The following is a 21,350-nucleotide window of genomic DNA, read 5'->3' as shown; positions in this document are numbered from 1 at the left end:
GAAAGAAAGAAAGAAAGAAAGAAACACTCTAAGTAGGCTTTTTTGCTGCAATAGGCTCTTACAGTTCTTCAGTCACCCAGACATATGTGTGCACTATATGCACGTGTCAAACCAGGAACCAAATCCTGATCTTTCTTATGGCTTCTAGCACTGCAGATCATTGTGCTAATACTGTGCCACCACAGCTGGGCCTCTTGAGGCTTTTGAGTAAGGCCAACGGCTTAAGTTAAATTCACAAAAAACACGTTTGTGTTTCCATAGGAGAGAGGGAGACAAGTGTAAATGGGCATTGAGTAGTTGTCTCCTTCCAACAATCAGCTTACAACATTTTCTCTCTGTCAGATCCAACAGGGATTTGGACTGGCCCCATAGCCTAAGTGGTTTAAGGAAGCCAGATTCCACATGTCCCACCTTGGTTCAAATTCAGGACCTAGCAGTTTGAAAAACACACCAGGTGTATGTGCATGCATGCCCCAAATCCCAATAGAGTGGAGAGATAGAGAAGGGATAGCAACATGACCACACCTCATTGGGAAGTGCTTTCTCTCCTACCTCTTCTCTCTCTGTGTCTCTCCCTGGCAAGCACACCTACCCTCTGCCAATTAAAAATTTTTCTAGACATATATATCTATAATTTAGTACTTATACAATATCTTTGTTTTTGTACCACATTTTAAAGATTCCTATAACCATTGTTTTTAATGAGCTGGGGATTATTACCTTTAATCAAGTTCAATGATAGGCCATCTACCATTCTTCTCTTCAAGTGAATTTTAGTTAACTAGGAAAAATTCAACCTGACATATTTTAATATCATACACTTCCTCAGAATACATAAAAGATGGGTCTTCAATATATTTTAAAACATACCACAAACAAATAAAAATTCAACCATATTTTCTTTTTTATTTGACCGGAATTAATGTGTAAGTTCAAGAAGAGTCAGAGAGACATACTAGTATCCTAAGAAATATGGATTACATAACTCTTTAATGACAGCAAGCACTCTCAGAATAAAAGAAGACTTTAAGGGCACAAATTCATATTTAGGTTGCATCAGTAGAAGTAAAGAGTTCTATTAAATTAAGTTAAAACATTCAAATAAAAATATAAAATCAAATGCTAAATAAAGCCTTTAAAAAATAGTTAAAGGCAGGTAAAATAATTAAATGTCCTAGCTTACTTTAGTTTCCTTGTAATAACACATCACGAGAAGCATGGTGTGGATTAGCATGAAGTAAATGTGATTTTGATTCCTAATGTCTTCCTTTTAGGCCTCCTTGATGGATATGTTATTATTTCTATTATGAAAAAATCTTAAATATTCATTGATATTGCCAAGCTATCAATGACCCAAAATCTCAGAGGATTTAGAATAGAATAATTGATAGTTCTACCAATTATTTCACAACTTATCACAGATGATTCAAAGAATCATACAATGATTTAAGATTTTACACATAGAAATAATTTTTATTCTGTTCCACATATTTGTTCATATGTCAGGAAAAATGATTTCAAGGTAGGCTGTAAAAAATAAGGTTATTTTTCACAAAAATAAGAATATTGAGTATCTTGGGATAAAGCAGCAGTGACCTCTCTGTGCTTGTGCCTTTAGAGCAGTTGCAAAAACATGGCAAGAACCACAAAGATATTTCAAATAAATAGGCACATAAAGCACCTTCCATTTGGCAGAGAAACTGCCAGGTGACGGTGGTCCCCAGGTGGCTGTTGATTATAGCTATAGTGCTGGAGAGTTGCGCAAATACATCTGTGCATGTATACAACATGTGGGTGTTAAAGAGAAACTTCACCTCCTTATCACATACATCACATAGGTTGGGTATGTGTCTCAGTCTGTGCAGGCTGCTGTAACCAAATACTACAGACTGGGGGGCTTAAGCACAGAAATTTATTTTCTCACAGCTTTGGAGGCTGAAGTCTGAGACCAGGGTACCAGCATGCTCAGGTTCTGGGAAAAACTCTTTTCCTGGTTTGCAGGTAGCCACTGTATTTGTCGAGGTTCTCTTGAGAGAGCACCAACAAAATATGTACATAGGAGGGGATTTATTAAGAGAATCAGCTTGTGATTATGGCAGCTGAGAAGTTCTACACCAGGCTGACTGCAAGCCAGAATGGTGGGATTCTGGTAGCATGATTCAGTCCAACTTGGAAGGCCTCAGAGGCAGTAAAACCAATGATGTAACTTTCAGTCTGAGGCCAACACCCAGGGGGCTGTTGGTTTAAATCCTGAAGTCCAAAGACAGTTCTGATGTCAACAGTAACTCGAGTCTATCCTGTTCTCTCAAAAGATACCAATCCAGTTTTCTCCTGTATTCATTTTCTCTTGGCCCCTTGATTGGATGTTGATTGGATGTCCCCCATCTCACACTGAGGGTGTCTTCCCCACTGAGTTTACTCAGACTCACATGTTAATCTTCTCTACAAACACTCTATACCCAGATGATTGCTTATTAGGTTTCTAAGTACTCTTTAGTCTCGTCATGCTGACACCCCTAACTCACTATTGCAATCCCTGTCTACTCAAATGGCAAAGAAAGAGGGAGTGGTCTCTCTGATCTCTTCTCTGTAAGGAGTAATCACATCATGAAGGCTCTACCCTCCTGACCTTATCTAAGACTAATTACCTCCCAAGGGCTCCATCTCCCTAAACCACCACATTGGGGATTAGGGATTAGGGCATTGATATATAAATTGTGAGGGCACACAAACATTCAGTTTATAACAGCATGTGTTTAAATGTGTCATGTAAATGGATTTATTTTATTATGGTAAGTTAATATAATTCACTCTGTTGCGTATGCAATTTGCTTCAGTTCTGAATGAATCTCAATTTAAAAGGACCTAAACACCAAATAGTATCCCTATTGTTTCTAAATGAAGATGAAAATTGGACCCACAGTAAAGGACATAGAAGATTCTGCATCTAATGGGAGAAACGACGGTATATGTTTTGACAATTCCCAAAATATTGTACAATAATTGGGACCAGCAGTTAGCATAATGGCTATGTTGCTGGACTCCCATGTACTTGACCACAGTTCAAGTCCCGGACCCGGTGGCTTAAACTCACACCAGGCACGTGTGCGTGCGTGTCCAAGATCCTGAGAGGAGAAAGGAGGAGAAAGGATTGTGGCATGGCCATTTCTCCTGAGGGTGATTTCTCGCTTTCTGTCTCTCTGTCTCTCTCTGTTTGTCTAGCAAGAGCATGTGCCCTATAGTGAAAAACTTCTCAAAAAAAATTGTACAATAATTAAAGGACAACCATGGAACACATGGAAATTTTAAAGTAAAATGAGTAACAAGATAATAAAATTCAAAATGTTTATTCATTCTAATTTTTCATGAACACTATAATGTTCAGTAACTATTTTCACTTTGCAGATGTTTCTTGTTTTTATTATCTTGCCTTTTATATCTTCTTGGTTCTATTTCTTATTTCCTGGCACAAGATAATTTTTGTATTGTTAATTTTTTTTATCCTCTGCCAAAAAAAAATACTTCTTAGTGTATATATTAAGTTTCAATAAAGCTCAGTAACTAACAACTAAATGCACTCAAGACTAGGGCCTAAAACAAGGAATTTGGTAGATACTTACCAAAGTTTTACATGGAACATAAAAGAAAGCTGGAAACTATAGCAGGAGAAAAGTTTATATCTAACTCCTGCATTTAAGTTTAAAAATGATAGGGGCTAGCAGGTGGCATGGTGGTTAAGGTGCTGGACACTTTCACATGACTGATCAAGGTTCGAGTAGCAGACCTGGTGGCTTGGTTCCTTTCTGTCCCTCTCTTTCTCTCTCTGGTCAAATTAAAATAAATGAATGAATAAATAAAAAAGGATAACAGTTTTCAGGAGTATAAAAGAGTAAACAACTAGGCTTTATCACCTGGTATGTAAAGAGGGCTCAGAAATGTTAGTATTCATTTTGTTGGGTGGAGGAGTATGAGCAAGGAAAACAAAAATCTAGGCCCTATTCCTCTGTCTTTTTCTCCTTTCCTCTTTTCTCATTTAAAAAATTTTATAGACAGGATCAGCAGAAGGTGTAGTCAACTGCAGTTCGAGTTCTGGACCTGGTCGCTTAAAACTTACACTGGGCAGATGTGCGTGTGTGCCCAAAATCCCAAGAGGAGAATGAAGGAGAAGGGATTGCACCCTGGCCATCCCCCTCTCTCCCAACCCCCAGGGGGTGATTTGTCATTTTCTATCTGTCTCTATGGTGAGCACACACATCCTATAGCAAAAAATCTCTTAAAAAATTTTATAATGCACCTGTATCAAACACAAAACATTTTAGGATGACCAAGATATAACTCTTGTCTGTAAAGATCTGACGTTCAAGTGAGATGACAGATAATCAGATAATTAGACTACGCTTTGATAACTGAAGTAATCTGGAAGGTACTTTGGAAACAGAACGGGACTCAATTTAGACTTGAAGCGTCACACAAAACTTCCTGTGAAGGAGGTGATATCTAAATTGCGCTGTGAATAACATATAGTTGAAAGTGGGGTGGCAGTGATGGAATTAAGCATTAATTGGTAATCAGGCAGAGAAGTCTATTAGGCTTTAAGAAATAAAGGCTTAAAATCTTTAAAAAATTATGTTTAGGTTGGTAGAGTCTTTTATCTATAAATGACTCAAAACAGCACCTCTGTAAAGTCCAAGAGCTGAAGTGTAGAGTTAATGTCAGTCACTACTCTCTACTCATTCATCCTTGGCATATAGCCCACCATCAATTATCAATGGTCCAAACTCTATCTTCCTTATCATATCTCTCTAACTCTGCTTGGACAGAGTCTTGAATTATCTGTTTATCCTTCATGCATAAGCATTAAGAAAGATTTTTGTCAGTTGTGGAATGTAAGGTGAGACAATCACTAAATGAATGCTGTGAAGCATATTTCTGCATTATAAAAACTTAGCATAGACTAGGTAACTTGTATTTTGGAATATGCCAGAATCTCACTTCATTTTTTGCTGTGTTTCTCATGTAACATTACCATACTCCACTATAAAAATGGTGAAAATTATTACTTTATATTTTTAAATCCACTAAAGAAAATAATAGTAAAACTTTAAAAGTTCAGAACTTTTGGCATGGGCTCAGAACACAGTGTTTTCATTCTTCTGATAATAATTACAAGATGAAAATAGACCTCATTTCTTATATTTACTAATATTAGCCTTGTTTAAAAATAAAGTGATATAATAGAATTCACCTTGGGTTTTAAAGAATAAGTAGACTATTAAGTATAATATGTTTTTAAAATTTGCCATCAAGAAATTATAGCTATTTTTTTTAAAATATATTCTGCTTTATGATACTGTTTCAGAGGCAAAAAATATTTTTATAATTTCAAAAAAATATTTTTTACTTAATCTGTCTATTGAAAATGATCTACCATGCTTCCAGAAAAGAGTAAGAAAGACTTATGATTGAAATTTGTTCATAACAAATGAGGTGGGAGGTGACAGAGAACAGAAGAGCCAAGGATGAGAAAAGCCAGAATTTGAGTTTCAAAGTTAAAGATTCTAATTAAAGCCTCAGTTCTTCCTATAATAATTCTCTTTCCTCCTCCAGACAATAGGAATACTAATCATGGCCTACTGAAATGTTTTGAGGTCTAAATCCTCAAAAGGAGGACTAAGGATGTAAAACATCTAAGGATATAAAACAACCCAAGTATACAATAATCCAGTGTAATCATTAGTACTGTTGTAACAGTGTTTTGCCATGTGGACAATTATTTTCATAAAATTTCCCTAGTAAATTTTATTTGAGTGAATTAGACATTGGAATGAAAATGACTATAAGAAAAAAATTTAAATTGTAACTAGTGATTAAAAAATCACATGTAATCCAATGATCTGAATAAACTAATTTCTTTTTAAAAAATAATTATTTTATTTAACTTTATTTATTGTTATTATTTTAATTTGATCAGAGAAGGACAGCCAGAGGGGAAGTGAGAAAACAAGCTACCAGGTCTCAGACTTGAACCACTGTCAGCCATGTGGGAGTCCAGCATCCTTAACCACCATGCCACCTGCTGGCCCCTAATTTCTTTACAAGATTATCATCTTATAAAGACCTTGAGGGGTCCTACTCAACTTTCTCTTTTTAATTTGTAATTTTTAAAAATTTTATTTTGAGTTCTTTTATACATTCAATCGTGTTATTTAGCTTGCAAAGTGAATATTTAAACATGTGTAGATTTCTCCCCAGTCCAGTTAATAATTCTATAAAGAGTTATCCTCAACAGATAATGCCCCATTTTTTTGTCCCATTAATGCTGTGCTAAGGTTTTTACTATACTTCTTCCTTTAATGAGAGAGAGAGAGACAGATAGACAGACAGGCATCCTTGAAAGAGTTTCATCATGCCATCATCCTCCCTCAACCTCCTAGCCAGTCAGGGTCATGGACATAAGTGCATCCAGCATGTTCAGGTCAACCCAGTACTGAAACCCAGGCTTCCCGTGTAAGGTCTGGGGATAGGCAGAAACTTCCCCGCAGGTAGGAACTTTCCTGTTTTCCACATCTGGCCCACCATCCCCAACGGACTTTCCCGCCCTTCAGCATTTGGCTTGCCCACCAATGTTGAACAGAAACAGCGACCTTCATTGGCCAGACAAGGACCTGTGGTGACCACCTATTAGACAATGGCTCATTAAGAATGAGCATCACCCACCCTGCGTGTGACCCCTTTGGCCTCTGACCAGACTGAGGGACCTCATCTGAGAGCTTTTTGAAGAATAAATTTTGCTGGTTTTATTAAACCCCAAGGCCTGACTTTGGTATTTTTGTCTTTGCCGCCTCTGACTCCGCCGCCGATCCCAAATCAAGCCTAACATCCTGTACAGCTCCATATTCACAGTGGCCATGTTCTACCTTATCACCATGGTTGGGTCTGGAATGACTGAAGGGTTTTTTTGTTTTTTAACATTTTTGCCACAGGGCATGTTTATTTGCCTGAGACTGAGAGGAACAGTGAGAAGAAAAGTGAGAAATCACACCCTGGGGAAATGACCATGCTACAATCCCTTCTCCTCCAGTCTCCTCCTGGGATTTTGGGTGTACGTGCACATATGCCCAGAGGGATTTTCAAGCTGCTGAGTCCTGGACTCAAACTGCAGTTGGTCATGTGGGAGTCTAGCACCTTAACCACTACACCACCTGCTGGCCCCCAAATAACTTATTTTTTAATACACTACGGTAAGGATTCTTAGTGTAATAAGTGCTCTGGACACAGTATAAAGAGCACAAAATAAGTATGTCAGGCAGGTTGTTTTTTTTTTCAGTATTTGTCACTTTAATTAAATAGTATTTTTATTTAAAAATTACAAGTTTATTTTCTTCCAAGAAGGAAAAACACGAATTTCTATAAATAGAATTATTCTTTGAGTTCTCTAAAATATACAATAAGATAAAATGTTTTATATAATTAATCAAACCACAAAAGGGCACGTAGTGCATCTGGAACCCTATGCAACATTGCCAAGCCATTATGAAACTATACTTTAAAATCTTGATGAAAGTATCCTCTCCATTACTGTTTTATAGCCCTTAAAAACAGAGAGATAGATTTAAGACATTTTGATAGCTGGAAAAAGTGACTTACAGAATAGTGCTAATTGTGTGATTGCAGCTATGAAAAGAAAAGCAGGGCTGTGTGCCTATTGGCTATGCACTTAACGTGCTTCCATGAAGGGGGCTAGAAGGATGGACACCACATGCAATGGTTACGTATGCTGTCTCTAAAGGTGCAATAATCAAAATACAAATGCCTAGTATATATCCTAAGAAGTATAGCTTAATTCATTTATGTTGGGAAGGCCTCACACACCTTGATAGAGCATACAACAGGCATGCTGGGGTTCAAGCTCTCCGAAGCCGCAGTGTGGTGCTTTGGGAGGCTTTCTCCCAGGAGATGAATGTGACCCTGGCAGGTGTGATTTATCTTACTGAGCTGCTTCACTGCACTAGAAATGATGCTCACCTTTGGAGCTTTCTTTTCTTTTAACTGTTTGCCTTGTCTCTGAAAAACCCAGAGAAGACAAAACATTCAACTGTTTACTCACTAAGTGAAGGCCAGTGTTCTTTAGAAAGTTGGCTGATCCACCACCCCCTAATTACCTCACAGCACTAAGCCCAGACAGAGGGCCTGTCAGCAGATTTTATTTACAATCCTTGAGGAAAAATCCTCTTGCTGTTTTCACTTCATACAGAAGATAAGTTTACAAAAGAAGACATTTGGCAGTACTTCAGATGCTCGCTGTCTGGTGGTGTTGATAATGCGATTCTTCTTTGTTTTTGTTTTTGTTTTTATTACAGCAGTATTTATAATGCTGTATCATTCATTGAAGCCATCATGCCCCAACTGAGTGTATTTACCAACAGAACAGGCATAATTCATATAATCACCTGAACTGTTCGAACTTTTCTCTTGCTCTAAGTTTAGAATTTGGCTACAGACTGACTTTATGCTGAATTCTATTGTAGCAAGATGCCACCTCCACTGGCATTCACACAAAAGGTCCTTCAGGCAGACATGAACCTGTCCACTGCCCTGAGTGATGAATATTGGTCAACATAGGCAGGTGACTAATGTTTTTCATTATTTTTAAAGGGAATGTAAAAGCATCATACAGGTAACTAACATGCAGATTTAAAATGAGGTGTTTTTTTTTTTTTTTTTCTTTTCACTGGTAGAGTCAGGTTCCCATAATCCACAATAGCCCCCAAATAAAAGTTCTGTTTGTATAAGAGTCATACTTTATCTAAAAGTATCTTTCTAGTAAAAATGCACCAGAGAAATAAAGCCTATAGCCATTTTTTTTCTTTCTAGTAGTAGGGAAAAATCAATGTGGTTTATATCTCTAAATTATGTTCTTGAGCACGTGTGTAGCATCCCAGAAAAGATATAGGTTCTAAAACCACTGAAAAACCTGTTAAAATTTGTAAGCAACAGGTAAAAGTCATCTATAGAAATATTTCCAAAATAAACATACAAGTTTTGGGCCTAATTGGCTACTGTTTGGACAAATGCCTATGGGTGAACCATCATCTTTCAGAGCGCTGCTGAGCTACAATGACACACTTTGGAAAAAGGCTATATCCATTGCCTATTCCCAAAGGTAATGAAAGAAAGGTTGGGGGGTACAAATAAAATAAAAATGTGTTTACTCACTGTGTTAAAATTTGGAAAGAGCCCAACAGCAGAACTACTGTCCACTGGAAAAGACATGAATGGTTTGATATCCAAGGAAGGCTGCACCATCAGGGTAGGTGTGCGCACAAGAGCAGGAAGGGCGGTAGTGTGGCATGTACTGCCTGCCAATACAAAACAACACATAAAAACGAATTCAGTCTCTCACTTACAGTCATTTCCCTCCCAAACCTATGGTGCAGAGCAAAACCAAGACCATTGACTGCAACCTGCAAGCAAGAGAGTTATGCTGGAAGTAAGCAAATGGCCCAGTACACGGTTTAAAACAATCTTCTTCCTCATGATCTAAGAGAGCGATCCAGAATGTTCCCTATGGAGAGGATTAAGATTGCTCAGACTAGTCAAGAATACATAGTACACATCTTATTGACAGGTGGCCCTGAATGAAAACATCCTGCTGTCTAACCCATTGCGTTTTAACTAGCCTAAAATGCAGGGGAGAAGAGGCAGAAACCTCTTCAAACCAGATGCTCTTTATTACTCAGAATTACTGAATGGCTAACTGGTATGTTTTAAGCAAATCAGTGATAATTATAGGGTTTATAAAAGAGAAAGGAAATTTTGACTCTTACATGTAGTCTGATCTCAAGAAAGTTATGACTCAGTTTGTTTTCTTAAGTAGAACAAAAGTGAAAGTCCCCCTTACTTTGTGGGAAATAGACAGTCTAGACGTTGGGAAGTTACGGAAGCTAATAGGACTGTTATTGCACAGATGTGGACAGGGTATTAGGGAACAGGGAGCCGTTGGAACAGGAATTCCAATGTTTATCTTTAACTTTTATTTAAAATGTGTTTTGCATTATCTTAGGAACCATCCCACCTAAGTATATTAGCTGCCACCTCTTTTTTTAAAAAAAGAATTATATATTTAATTATATTTCTTCTTCTTCTTTTTCTTCTTCTTCTTCTTATTATTTTAAATTTGCTATAGAGCATATGTGTTCACTAGAGAAAGAGAAAATGAGAAAGGAAGCTACCAGGTTTGGGACTCGAACCATGATTAGCCATGTGGAAATCCAGTGCCTTAACCACCATGCCACCTGGTGGTTCACCTGTCACCTTCAGATATCTAGTTTAATATGTGAGTAGGAGATTAAAAATACTCTCTTCAGTAAGATGCATTCTTCTTTAGTCAGAGCTTCCACATAGTACAAATAAGTAACCAAGGTACTGGTGACTCCTGGAGAGATAGGCTCTGGCATGTCTGTCTCTCTGTCTCTTTCTCTTTTAATATAATAGATTTATTGAGATATAATTCATATATCAGACAATTTACCTATTTTGAACAATTAAATGATTTTTAGCATATTCATAGTGTTGTACAATCAATTTTAGAATTTTTTTTCTTCCCAAAGTACCCTGTATCCTTTAGCAGTCATTCCCAATTTTTTTCCCAATATTCCCAGCTCCTGGAGACCACTAATTTCCTTCCTTCTCTCCTCTCCTTTCCTTTTTTTCTTGCTTCTTCCCTTCTTTCTTTTGTTCCTCCTTCCTTCTCTCTCATCCCTCCTTCACTTCTCTTTTTTTCTTGCTTTCCTCCTTCTTCTTTTTTGAATACAAGGTCTCATGTGGTGAACCTCCTGCCTTGGCCTCCCAGCTGAGACCACAGGAGGCACTCCAGTACACCCAGCTACTTTTTAGAAAGGTCTCATGATGTTGCCCAGGCCAGCTCACAACCTCCTGACTCAGCCTCCCTGAGCTGCTGAGATTACAGTTGTGCACCACTGTGCCTGGCCTCCAGTCTGGACTGGGAATTGAATCCAGTCCTCTTGAGAGTAGTCCCAACCTATGGGACTCAGTGCCAATAGAATACACCAATGTGGCTGGACCCACTAATCTATCATTTGTGTATATACATTTTTTTCTGGACATTTTATTTAAATGAAATCATATAATATGTAGTCTTTTGTGATGGGCTTCTTTTTTTTTTTTTGACATGATGTCTTCAAGACTTATCCATGTTATAGCATGTATCAGAATGTCATTCCTTTTAAGGCCAAACAATATTCCACTGTACAAAGTCTCATATTTTGCTTATCCATTGATCAGCTGATGAGTATTTGGATTGTTTCCACATTTTGGGTATTATGAATAACGCTAATGTGAACAAATGTTTATAGATGTTTATGTGGCCATATGTTTCCGGGTGAAGGCAGATTCTATATATAGTGCTCTCTCCCACCCCCTCCCCTTTTTTTTTCTCCATGAGAAAGGACTACTGGTCTGACTGGGCCTCCTGAACAACTTGTGACCATGACCTTCACCTCATGGAACTGGCCTATAGCTGGGCCATTCCAGAAGTATGTGCACCCCCTCCACATTAACATCACAAAATTAGTGGCACTTATATCTAAGCATACTCTACTGATTCTGTTCATTGATAAGCTGACTTTTTACTGTAACTTTCAAGCAAATGTATCTTCAAACCTCCTGTCTTGGTGACAAGGAATCTACATTGGCCTATAATTGATTTATGAATGCTTTGTTCTTATGGGTATAAGACTTGAGCCTATGCTCATGATGCTAGGGACCATTCCCACCTGGCAGTGAGCAGAACATTGTTTTCCCCAGTGTAAATAAACTCATGTCTTCCCCTCTAGGTCTCTGGGTATATTCTTTGGAATCAGAAACATCATGATATGGGTAAGCCCTCTAAGATTTGGAGCTAATACAGAACAGTTTTCTCAGATACAAATCTAGGAATAGAATTCAGGGAATTGTTGGGTCTTAGGCTAGCCATATGGTTTAACCTTTTGAGGAACTATCAAACTGTTTTTCAAAGAAGCTGAACCATTTCATATTACCACCAGCAGTGTATGAGGGTTCTAACTTCTGGCCTGCCTAGATACGACTATAAATGATTATATGCCTAAAGGCCCCTACTGACTTCAAAGAAAAATGAGCAGTATGAGAAAAATCCTCCAACTATTAAAATTTCCATCAGTCTTTTACACAGTGTCCCGAAACCATTATAATTCCTATTTCAATGATACATTTTGGGTAATTAATATCCTTAATAAATTCCACATCATATTTCAAATCATTCTAGAACATTATTGGCAATAGTGTTTAATGAACTGTCATATCTCATTTACATTGATCCTGAAAACAGAAAGAAAAAAAGTGAAGGGCATTTATGTGTAATGACAAGTCTTCGGGTTAGCTCTGTCCAGTAGGTAATCTAGGGTAGGACCCAGCAAAAAGGGATTCAACCAAAAATGTAGATTGAAGACCATTTTCTAACGCCCACATAAATACTCTGATCTCATCTTGAAATTCACATAACCACCCTGTATTTTATTATAGATTACTCTTCTAATTAGGTAAAATTATATCATTGCTAACTTCTGTGCTTGCAGATCCAAGATGATGTATTGTATCAATATGTCAAATGTTAGAGGCACTTATTAAAATATTTATTTTAAAAGCTTTGCTCTAAATCCAGCTAAATTGAAATAGAGATTGAATAGAGAGATGTTTTATATGAGACCAATGACTCTTCATAATTTATTATTCTATAATTATTAAAAATCTAAAGTAGAAAGTGTTAATATACAGAATCATTCTACTTAAAGTTGCTTGATGAAAAAATTTGCAATTATTTTCCATTGTGGGTCTTTTAAAAAGAAGCAAAGTTTTTTCCGTTAGCTTACATTGGTGGCTCTGATAGCATTGTGTAATACAGGGCCCTTAAGAGCTGACAAAAGTTATGTGTACTAACACACCAAATCAAATAGAACACAGTGGTGAGCTTGACAACAGATTGCTCCATCAACAAAGGTCAGAATGCACAACGGTCCCTCTTACCCAATCAAATCTCTATGCTAATAAAGACAAGGCTTGAAAACTACTTAGCTGTCACCATTCATTAGCATAAAAAACTTAGCAGCTGTTTACCATTTCATTAGCATTTTAATGACAGACAATTTGCCATGTTAAACACAGATTGTTATAAGTACAGTATTGGTAGATCATCCTGAATAAATATAAACTATTCTTTCATCAATTCTCTTACCTCAACCTTGCTAATTTCTCTTTGAAAACCTGTTTTTTAATACTGCTACACCAAAGTTGATTGCTTAAAAGGAAGGTTTTTGCAAGTGGGAAATAAATACGGATAAAGCTCACTTCTTTGAACAGGTTATTATATGCTTTGATCCTTCTGTCACCTTATTCCAAATTTTGCTGCTGCTGCTAGAAAGTCTTTCTTCTCACCTCTGAGTGCCTGACAATCAGTAGAAAAATGAGCAGAAATCTGGCCAAAATGAATTATAACCCAAGCAATGTTTAATTTCTTTAAAAGTCAAGGACTTGCCAAAAAAAGAAAGGTTGAAACTATAATAAACAGTTTTTCTTTAATTTGCTAGAGGGCACCTGTGCTTGCAGGAGAGAGAGAAAGAAAGTGAGAAATTGCCCCCTCAGGGAGCAGGGGAAATGGGGTGGTCACACCACAATCCCTTTTCCATTTCTCTCTCCCATTAAGATTTTGGACACACATGCACAGATGTTCAGCATATTTTTTGCAAGCCACCACCAGGTCTGGGACTCAAACTGCACAGTCAGCCATGTGAGATCCACCCACTTTAACCACCACACCACTGGCTGGCCCAAGAGCAGGTATTTTAATGCAAAAGGTGGTATAATACACCCTTGACATTGCTATTCTCATGGGACAGAACCAACCTTTATTATGTAAGAAACCTCCAATAAGTAGCTCTGTCTGAGAACATAGGATATAATCAAATACATATCATCATGAGTAGTCATAATATAGCTCCACCATATTTGATAATGATGCTTTTTATATCAGTCAATGCATATCTGTTTATCAAAATGTTCGTACTAACATTAAATACATACAAACAAGCATGCATAACCCAAAGATCTAATAGTCACCTCTCTTGTCATGGAAATTCTTCAAGTCCATATACTTTCCGTAAGAGTACAATTAACACTCTCCCATAAATTTCATTTTGGTGGTAAAATACAAGTTGTATTAACCTATAGCTATGAAATCAGTATGAAGATAACTCATCACTGTGGTTATAAAGAATATTATTTCAGTCAATTGCCTCTGTAATGTAATAGGCACATTATTATGTCAATGGATTATGTCATAATCCATCACAATAAAACCTCACTGAAAGTCAGGTGACACATGAAATTGTGCCCTTAGTTTTGACCTGTGGAAGTATGACACTGCAGGCCCATTTAGGTTATAGCTTTGAGGTTTCACAGTAGATCTTCTTTATGTATCATAACAGGAACAAACAAAACACTTTATTTTTGGAAAGGAGAATATACCAGAGCAACAGAAAATCTACATAAAATGCATTTGTAGAATGAGATCAAATTCATATCTATTCTATATCCAGCAGAAGTTATGTTTTCTCTCCCATTATTATGTATGCACTGTATTAAGTATTGCAGAAAACCAGTTAACATATCCTACTCTGCTAGCAGGTAGTAGGAGCCAATGTCAATTACAGAACTCCTGAAGATTTCTTTAAAGAAACTAAAATGAGTAGGATTTCAAATTTTGTTATTTATTTATTTTGTCAAACTCAAGTTTTCTCTTTGTATTGCTTTCTCATTTGCCCATTTACTGTGTATCTTTCCCTCTTAACAGGAGACAGTTACCAATCCAGTATCCTTTCCTTTTCTATCATCATTTCCATTCTTTCATCAATCTGCAATGTGAGGAAAATAATGTACCTAGAGACCATCAAGCATGGCTACTAGGAGCTGGCTATGTACATAGGGGATATGACTGATAAAGGATTTTCCTTGTGAATAGGTCAAACAATAACAGAGACATTTTTATATCACACACTATGAACCAGGCATACCCTAAGCACATTGCATATATGTATATATACTTACAAGTATGTAAGTATACAACCACATATAATCATTTATATATACATATACACACATATGAGAGGTCTTCATTATGCTAACCAGCAGTTAGCATAATGACTATGTCGCTGAACTTCCATGTAGTCTACCGCAGTTCACGTCCCGGACCCAGTGGCTTAAAACTCAGCGTGTGCATGCGTGCCCAAGATCCCGAGAGGAGAAGGGATTACAGTGTGACCATCCCCCCTGCGGGGTGATTTCTCGCTTTCTGTCTCTATGTCTTTCTCTGTCTGTCTGGCGAGCGCACGTGCCCTATAGTGAAAATCTCTCCAAAAAAAAAAAAAAAATTCATGGAGAAAGAATATTACAAAAATTATGCATGGATTTAAAATTATTTTTGCACCAAAATAAATTAATACTTTACTTTCATTTCCCATGAATTTTTAGAATTATCTACAGTATCAAACTAAGAGATTTAAATAGTCAACCTCCAAACAGGAATAGTTTAGAACTGGAAATTAGTTGAAACTTTTATTTGATGTTAATGTTAGTATCTAATACTTAATAACTAAAGCATTTTTAATGTTCTATAAGATTTGTTTCTAGAATATATTTATCTAAAAATAATCTTCCCCAAATACTAAGTATACTTATGAAGGACCAACAAGTTCTGGCAGCTTACAGCCATTACAAACTGAGTCACAGAGAATTTATTTTATGTTTTTAAAAGAAGATCAAGAGCAGTCAGTGGCATGGTGGTGAAGGCAGCTGAATCCCACAAGGCTGATTTCATGGTTCGAGTTCAGGACTCGTGGCTTGAAAAACACACTGATGCCCAAAATCCTGAAAGAAGAATGGGGGAGAAGGAATTGCAGCAGCATCAACCCCCCTGGAGGGGGACTTTCTCACTTTCTTTCTCTCTCTGTCTCCAGCAAGCACATATGCCCTATAGCAAAACTAACTAAATAAATAATAGAAAATAATAACTAGTATTTAATGAGATTCTACTGTGTGCCAGATATGGTACAAAGTAATGTATGTCCCTTGTTTTATTAAATTGTAATAAAACTCTATAAAGCTCGTATTATTATCACCCCCATTTTACAGATTAAATAGATGAGGCTTAGGGGGCCAGCAGATATTGTAGTGTTTAAGGGTACTAGATTCTCACATGGCCAATTGTGGTTCGAGTCCCAGACCCAGCAGCTTTCTTTCTCACTCTCTCTCTCTCTCTCTCTCACTCTGTCCTTCTCTGGTCAAATTAAATTAAATAATTAACTAATTAATACAGTTCAACAAAATAATTCTTTAAAAAAAAGATGAAATTTAGAAACATTCTAATAATTCACTGTATAATCTGGCCTGCTAAACTCCTGTTCATGTGACTCTAAAGTCGGTGGTATCATTCCATGAAGTCTGCCATATATAAAGTCAGTACATAAAAAAAACGTTCTGGCAACAAATTTAGAAAATGCTGACTTCAACAAAGTTTCAAATGTTTCTTTTTTTTTTTTTAACAAGACATTTCATAGCTTTTAATATGCTAACAGACACTGTGAACATCTAGGGAGGTATAATTTCTTCCCTCAATTTTTTGGAGCATGGAACCAAGCGTCCCCCTCAACCTCATTCCCAGAATTTCTGCGATGACCATGTCTCTGTGGTATGCTCTTCAGGCAACACTGTTTTACATACATTAAAAACAGCAACTCAGAGGACACACAGTTGGTGACTCCTGTCTACTATTTCCTTGTGTGACTTTGGTCAAATGATCATGTTTTAGCTTCTATTTTATTTGATTTAAATTAAGAAAAGTAAAGTACTTATATCAGGATTGATAAGAGAGCTAATTAATGGTGACTTTTTTCTATGCAAAGTGCTTAACCCTGTGCCTGACACAGAGCAATAAGCTTCAGTGACTGCAGTTACCACCTATTCCAGCTCCTCAAATATGAGGTGATATTCTAGGACAGAAAAAGTGGTGAAATCCATTAATACTTATCACAAAAGGCAAGAAATACTGGAGGACACTTGATAACAATATTAAGGAGATTCAAGGAGAAAAGAAATTGCATCTGGCTAAGAGTTGGTTTCATACATGTTTCCACAGGTGAAATCTCTCTCTCTCTCTCTTTTTTTTTAAAATGGTATCCCCTTTACTTACCAATTTTTAAAAATTTTTACAGAGCAAAAATTTTACTGAACTTTCTTTCCACAGAGAAATTTACATTCCTTTATTGAATGTTTCTTCCCTTTGCCCTGCCCACTCACCCTCTACCACCTGTTCTCTATCACCCGCTCCCCTCCCTTATAGTCCTGATAGCTACACTTACCCTCTCTACTAGCATATCTTTGGATCTTTCCATTTCTGCCGTAGAGTGTAGAAATTCAGTACATACTGAGTGGGATATACAGTGTGTATCGTTCAAAATCTGGCTTGCTTTACTTAACATTAAGTCCTCTGTATTTATCCACTTAGAATCAAATGATAGGGCCTCATTATTTCTCATTGGCTGAGTAACATTCCTCAGTGTATATGTGTCATGGCTTTTAAGTCCTGTCATCAGTTTTTAGACACTTAAGTTGGTTCCATGTCTTGGTGAATAATGCTACAATAATCACGGATGTGCAAGTATCTTTCCAACTGAGTGTTTTCCTATCCTTTGAGTGAATAGAACTACTATATGACCCAGTAACCCAACTCATAGGTAAAATATATCTTAAGATAAACTTTGAAAGACTGGTGCTTTGAGAGCTGGATATGGGAGAATGGTGGAAGAAACTACATAAGCAAAAGCATGCAAAAATTGTAACATATTTAAATGAAAGACTTTTTAGATTTCCAAGGTATCTGTAAAATTCTAATTCTAGATCATAACTAAAATAACAAGAAAAATACTTGTGAACTTGAAAGAAGCAATCATTTCATAAATAGGAAACAAAAAAGTGCTAATCATAAAAGAAAAAATAATGAATATACTCTACTAAAAATAAGAATGTAGCAATAAATCATCATCAAAGGAATGAAAAGGTTCTCCACAGAGTAGGAGATGATATTAATAATATATATTTTTGACAAAGGACTTAAATCTAGAAAAAAGAACTACAGATCAATAAGAAAAAAAAAACACTAAAAAATGGGCAAAAGAATGGAAATTTCACAGAAGTGGATATTGAAAATGGTCAATAAACATGAAAAGGTGCTTAACTTCATTATTCATTAGGGATATACAGAATACAACTACAATGAGATACCAGTATACACCTGCAAGAATGGTTAGAAAGAGACAGTAAAGAAAGAACACCAACTGTTGTACGGAGTAACTAAAATTCTACACTAAAATGTAAATTCTTACAGCTGTTTTGAAAAACTATTTGGCAATATTTACTTACATGGAATATATAAATACTCTTTGATTCAGAAATTCTACTTCCAGTATGTAATAGCAATAGCAGGTACTAGAATGCTCATAGCAATGCTGCTTATAATAGTCACAAACTAAAAATTAGCCAATTAACTCATCAGCAGCAAAAAGAATATCAATTTCAGTGTCTTCACACAACAAAACATTTGCACAATGGATATCACAATAAGAACAAATGATATAACAATTGCATGCCACAATAAATTAATCTTGCAAACATGCTGTAGAGAAAAGGAACTAAAATAAAGGAATACATGCTGTATGATACACCATTTACATAAAGCACAAAACCAGGCAAACAAATCTATGCTATTAGAACAGTAGCTATCCTTGTGGAAAAGATAAGGATGGGGTAGGGGCAGAGTGACTGGAAGGGAGAATGAGAGGGTCCTCTAGGTTGCTGGAATGTTCTTTTCTTGATTGGGATGCCAGTTACACAGGCGTGTTATACTTGTGTGCATTCCTTTGACTGTATTCTTAAGACATGTGCACTTTTTTGTATGCTATACATTAACAGAAATTTTTAGAAGTCTAGTAAATGCTATTAATTTTAATAAAATATTTTGACAAATTTCCTAATCTTTAAATACTGTCTAATTTATATAGTTTAAGATGAATATATGCTTTTCAATTTCTTTTTTACACTGCCAGCTTAATTCTGCTCAAAACGATTTGCAGAGAAGTAAAAGTTCTCTTTAAATGCTGATGCATCATTGCTGAATATTCACAGTGGATACAGAAGACAGACTTAGAATCAGTCTTCACTAAGAAAAAAATGTATATCTAGGACTCAGTCTATAAAACCCTAACAATAGGCAGTTCTGTGCTTGAGTCTCCCTTGGGGCAGCTCAGGGTTCCTTCCAAAGAGCTCCAACGGCAGATGCCACAGCAGCAGTCTGGCAGACATCGCATTTAAAAATAAATCCTTCTGAGCACAACATTGAAGTTTATAAGCATTAATGAAGTGCTGTATCAAAAAACAGCAGTGAAGCCACTTCGTGATAGATTTTAAGCCACAATGTCCTTTGGGTTTAGTAATATACCGGCTTTGATACGAAATGATGAATCTTTCACCAAGGTGCAATAGATGACTTTTAGATGCTGTGGTTAATGGAACACACTCAGCCAAGTGGTGATTTGCGTATACCTGAATATCTTGCCAATGTATCGAGTTTCTGATATGTAAGTGTTAGAAAAAATAGACAAGATTTATTTACTACATATTACAAACTTTAATTTGGCTAAACATGATATGCTTCATTAGTTGGAATCCTTTCCTAAGCACCATTTAAAAAAAGAAAGAAATTCAGAATTTAAGTAAATTCAAATGGTTAAGATCAAATGTAAAACATTGTTCCTTTGTTTCTAGTTTCTCAACTTCTATTAAGCATGAAAAACGGGATTCTAACAAATGCTGTCTCAAATTTTTAGAAATAGTTTTTAATACACCTGACTTATCAAAGGGGAATGTCATGTGCTTAGTTTCTAAATTACTGTCTTTGGAGAAGCCAAAATTATCTCCAGACAGGGATTTACTAAAATTGTCTGAGGTTGAAAATGGATCGAGAGGTCACGGGAGACTGACGACATTTTCTGGCAAAAAGACCCGTGGAGATGGTCCTGAGCTACATTTGCCCAGTGACTCCTGTCGAAGGCATCGAGACCCTTGTGTGAGGTCTGAGGCCTCTTTCTGTTACAGAGCTACTATCTTTGCTCTCCACGGCGTGTCAGGGACCTAACGGCAGCACAGAAGGATGACTTATCTTAGAAACCTTCCTAAGAATAAAGCCTTTCCTAGAAAAGGCAACAACCCTGTTTAAGTCGCTGAATATTTCTAGAAGAATTATATTTCATAAAATTTTAGAGATAAATATCATTTAGGAATTTACCTTCATTCTACATGAGAAAAATGGGATTAGGAGAGTTTATACCACCACCGTAGTGCCTGACTGATGGTAGGGCCACACTTAGAGCCCAGGGAAAGTACTGGATATTGAAATCTCTACCATCATACATGTACAACAATCATATACTGGAGCTATCACCTTCCTTAGGAAAGAAAGGAGATTAGTATTGGGTATGTTTTCTTCAGACTGAAAATTAAAATAAATTATCCATTTTTTATGAGATTTTAATTTGAATGTTTCACTAATATATATAACAGAAGAAGGAAATTTAAAGGAAGAAAACCCAGTGTGGCCAAGAGAAAAGCAACCTTTCTTTACAGTTTAAAGAGCAGAAGATTGACTGCAACACCTCATCTTAAATAATTTTTAAAATATTTCCAATGAGAAAAAAAAAAAAAGAAAAACAAAGCCCATTAAAGCCATGCTTTTAACCACACAGTTCAGATCAATACAGCTAATTCACATAGCTTCATGGTAGGAGGAACACCCACATTTATGTCGATGGCTTTTATACTGAAGTGCTATCAGAACTGCAACAAAAATGCTATCTAAAAAGACACATTATTCCAAGCAATGGCAACCGACCTTCCATTCTAGAAAATCAAACAGTCAGGCCCCTTAGGCCTCTCTGACGCAGTGTACACATGGGGCCAGGCTGAAGGTGGCCAGATACAGCAGCTCTGGAGGTCAGTGCACCCAGCTGCTGCTATAAATTCTAGCTCCAGAACAGAAAATGTTTTGTCCACTAGTTCAGAGAATTTCAGTTCTTGCATTCAGTGTTCAGACTATTTGTGTTTAACAACCAAAAGATCAAAAGTTGGTGAATTGGATTAGTGTGTGTGTGTGTGTGTGTGTGTGTGTGTGTGTGTGTGGATACTGGTTTGAATAAATTATCCTTTTAGAA

General features: G+C 36.6%; 1 protein-coding gene across 6 annotated transcripts in view; it reads right to left on the bottom strand.

The window, feature by feature from the left end:
* ZNF385B (zinc finger protein 385B) overlaps positions 1–21,350 on the bottom strand; it is a 366,382-nt gene that overhangs the window by 107,030 nt on the left and 238,002 nt on the right. For 5 of the 6 annotated variants that reach the window (XM_006151637.3, XM_006151639.3, XM_006151638.3 and 2 more), the window contains one exon: positions 9,217–9,359. In XM_006151637.3, coding sequence (XP_006151699.1) covers positions 9,217–9,359 — 143 coding nt within the window. Of the gene's footprint in view, positions 1–9,216; positions 9,360–14,151; positions 14,324–21,350 lie in introns of those variants that run through there. The other variant, XM_006151640.3, reaches the window with a different exon arrangement.

Source organism: Tupaia chinensis, unplaced genomic scaffold (genome assembly GCF_000334495.1).
Source record: "Tupaia chinensis unplaced genomic scaffold, TupChi_1.0 Scaffold000322_1, whole genome shotgun sequence".
Taxonomy (NCBI): Eukaryota; Metazoa; Chordata; class Mammalia; order Scandentia; family Tupaiidae; genus Tupaia; species Tupaia belangeri.
The sequence above is the reverse complement of the archived record's forward strand: the minus strand, read 5'-3'. Positions and strand labels throughout refer to the sequence as shown.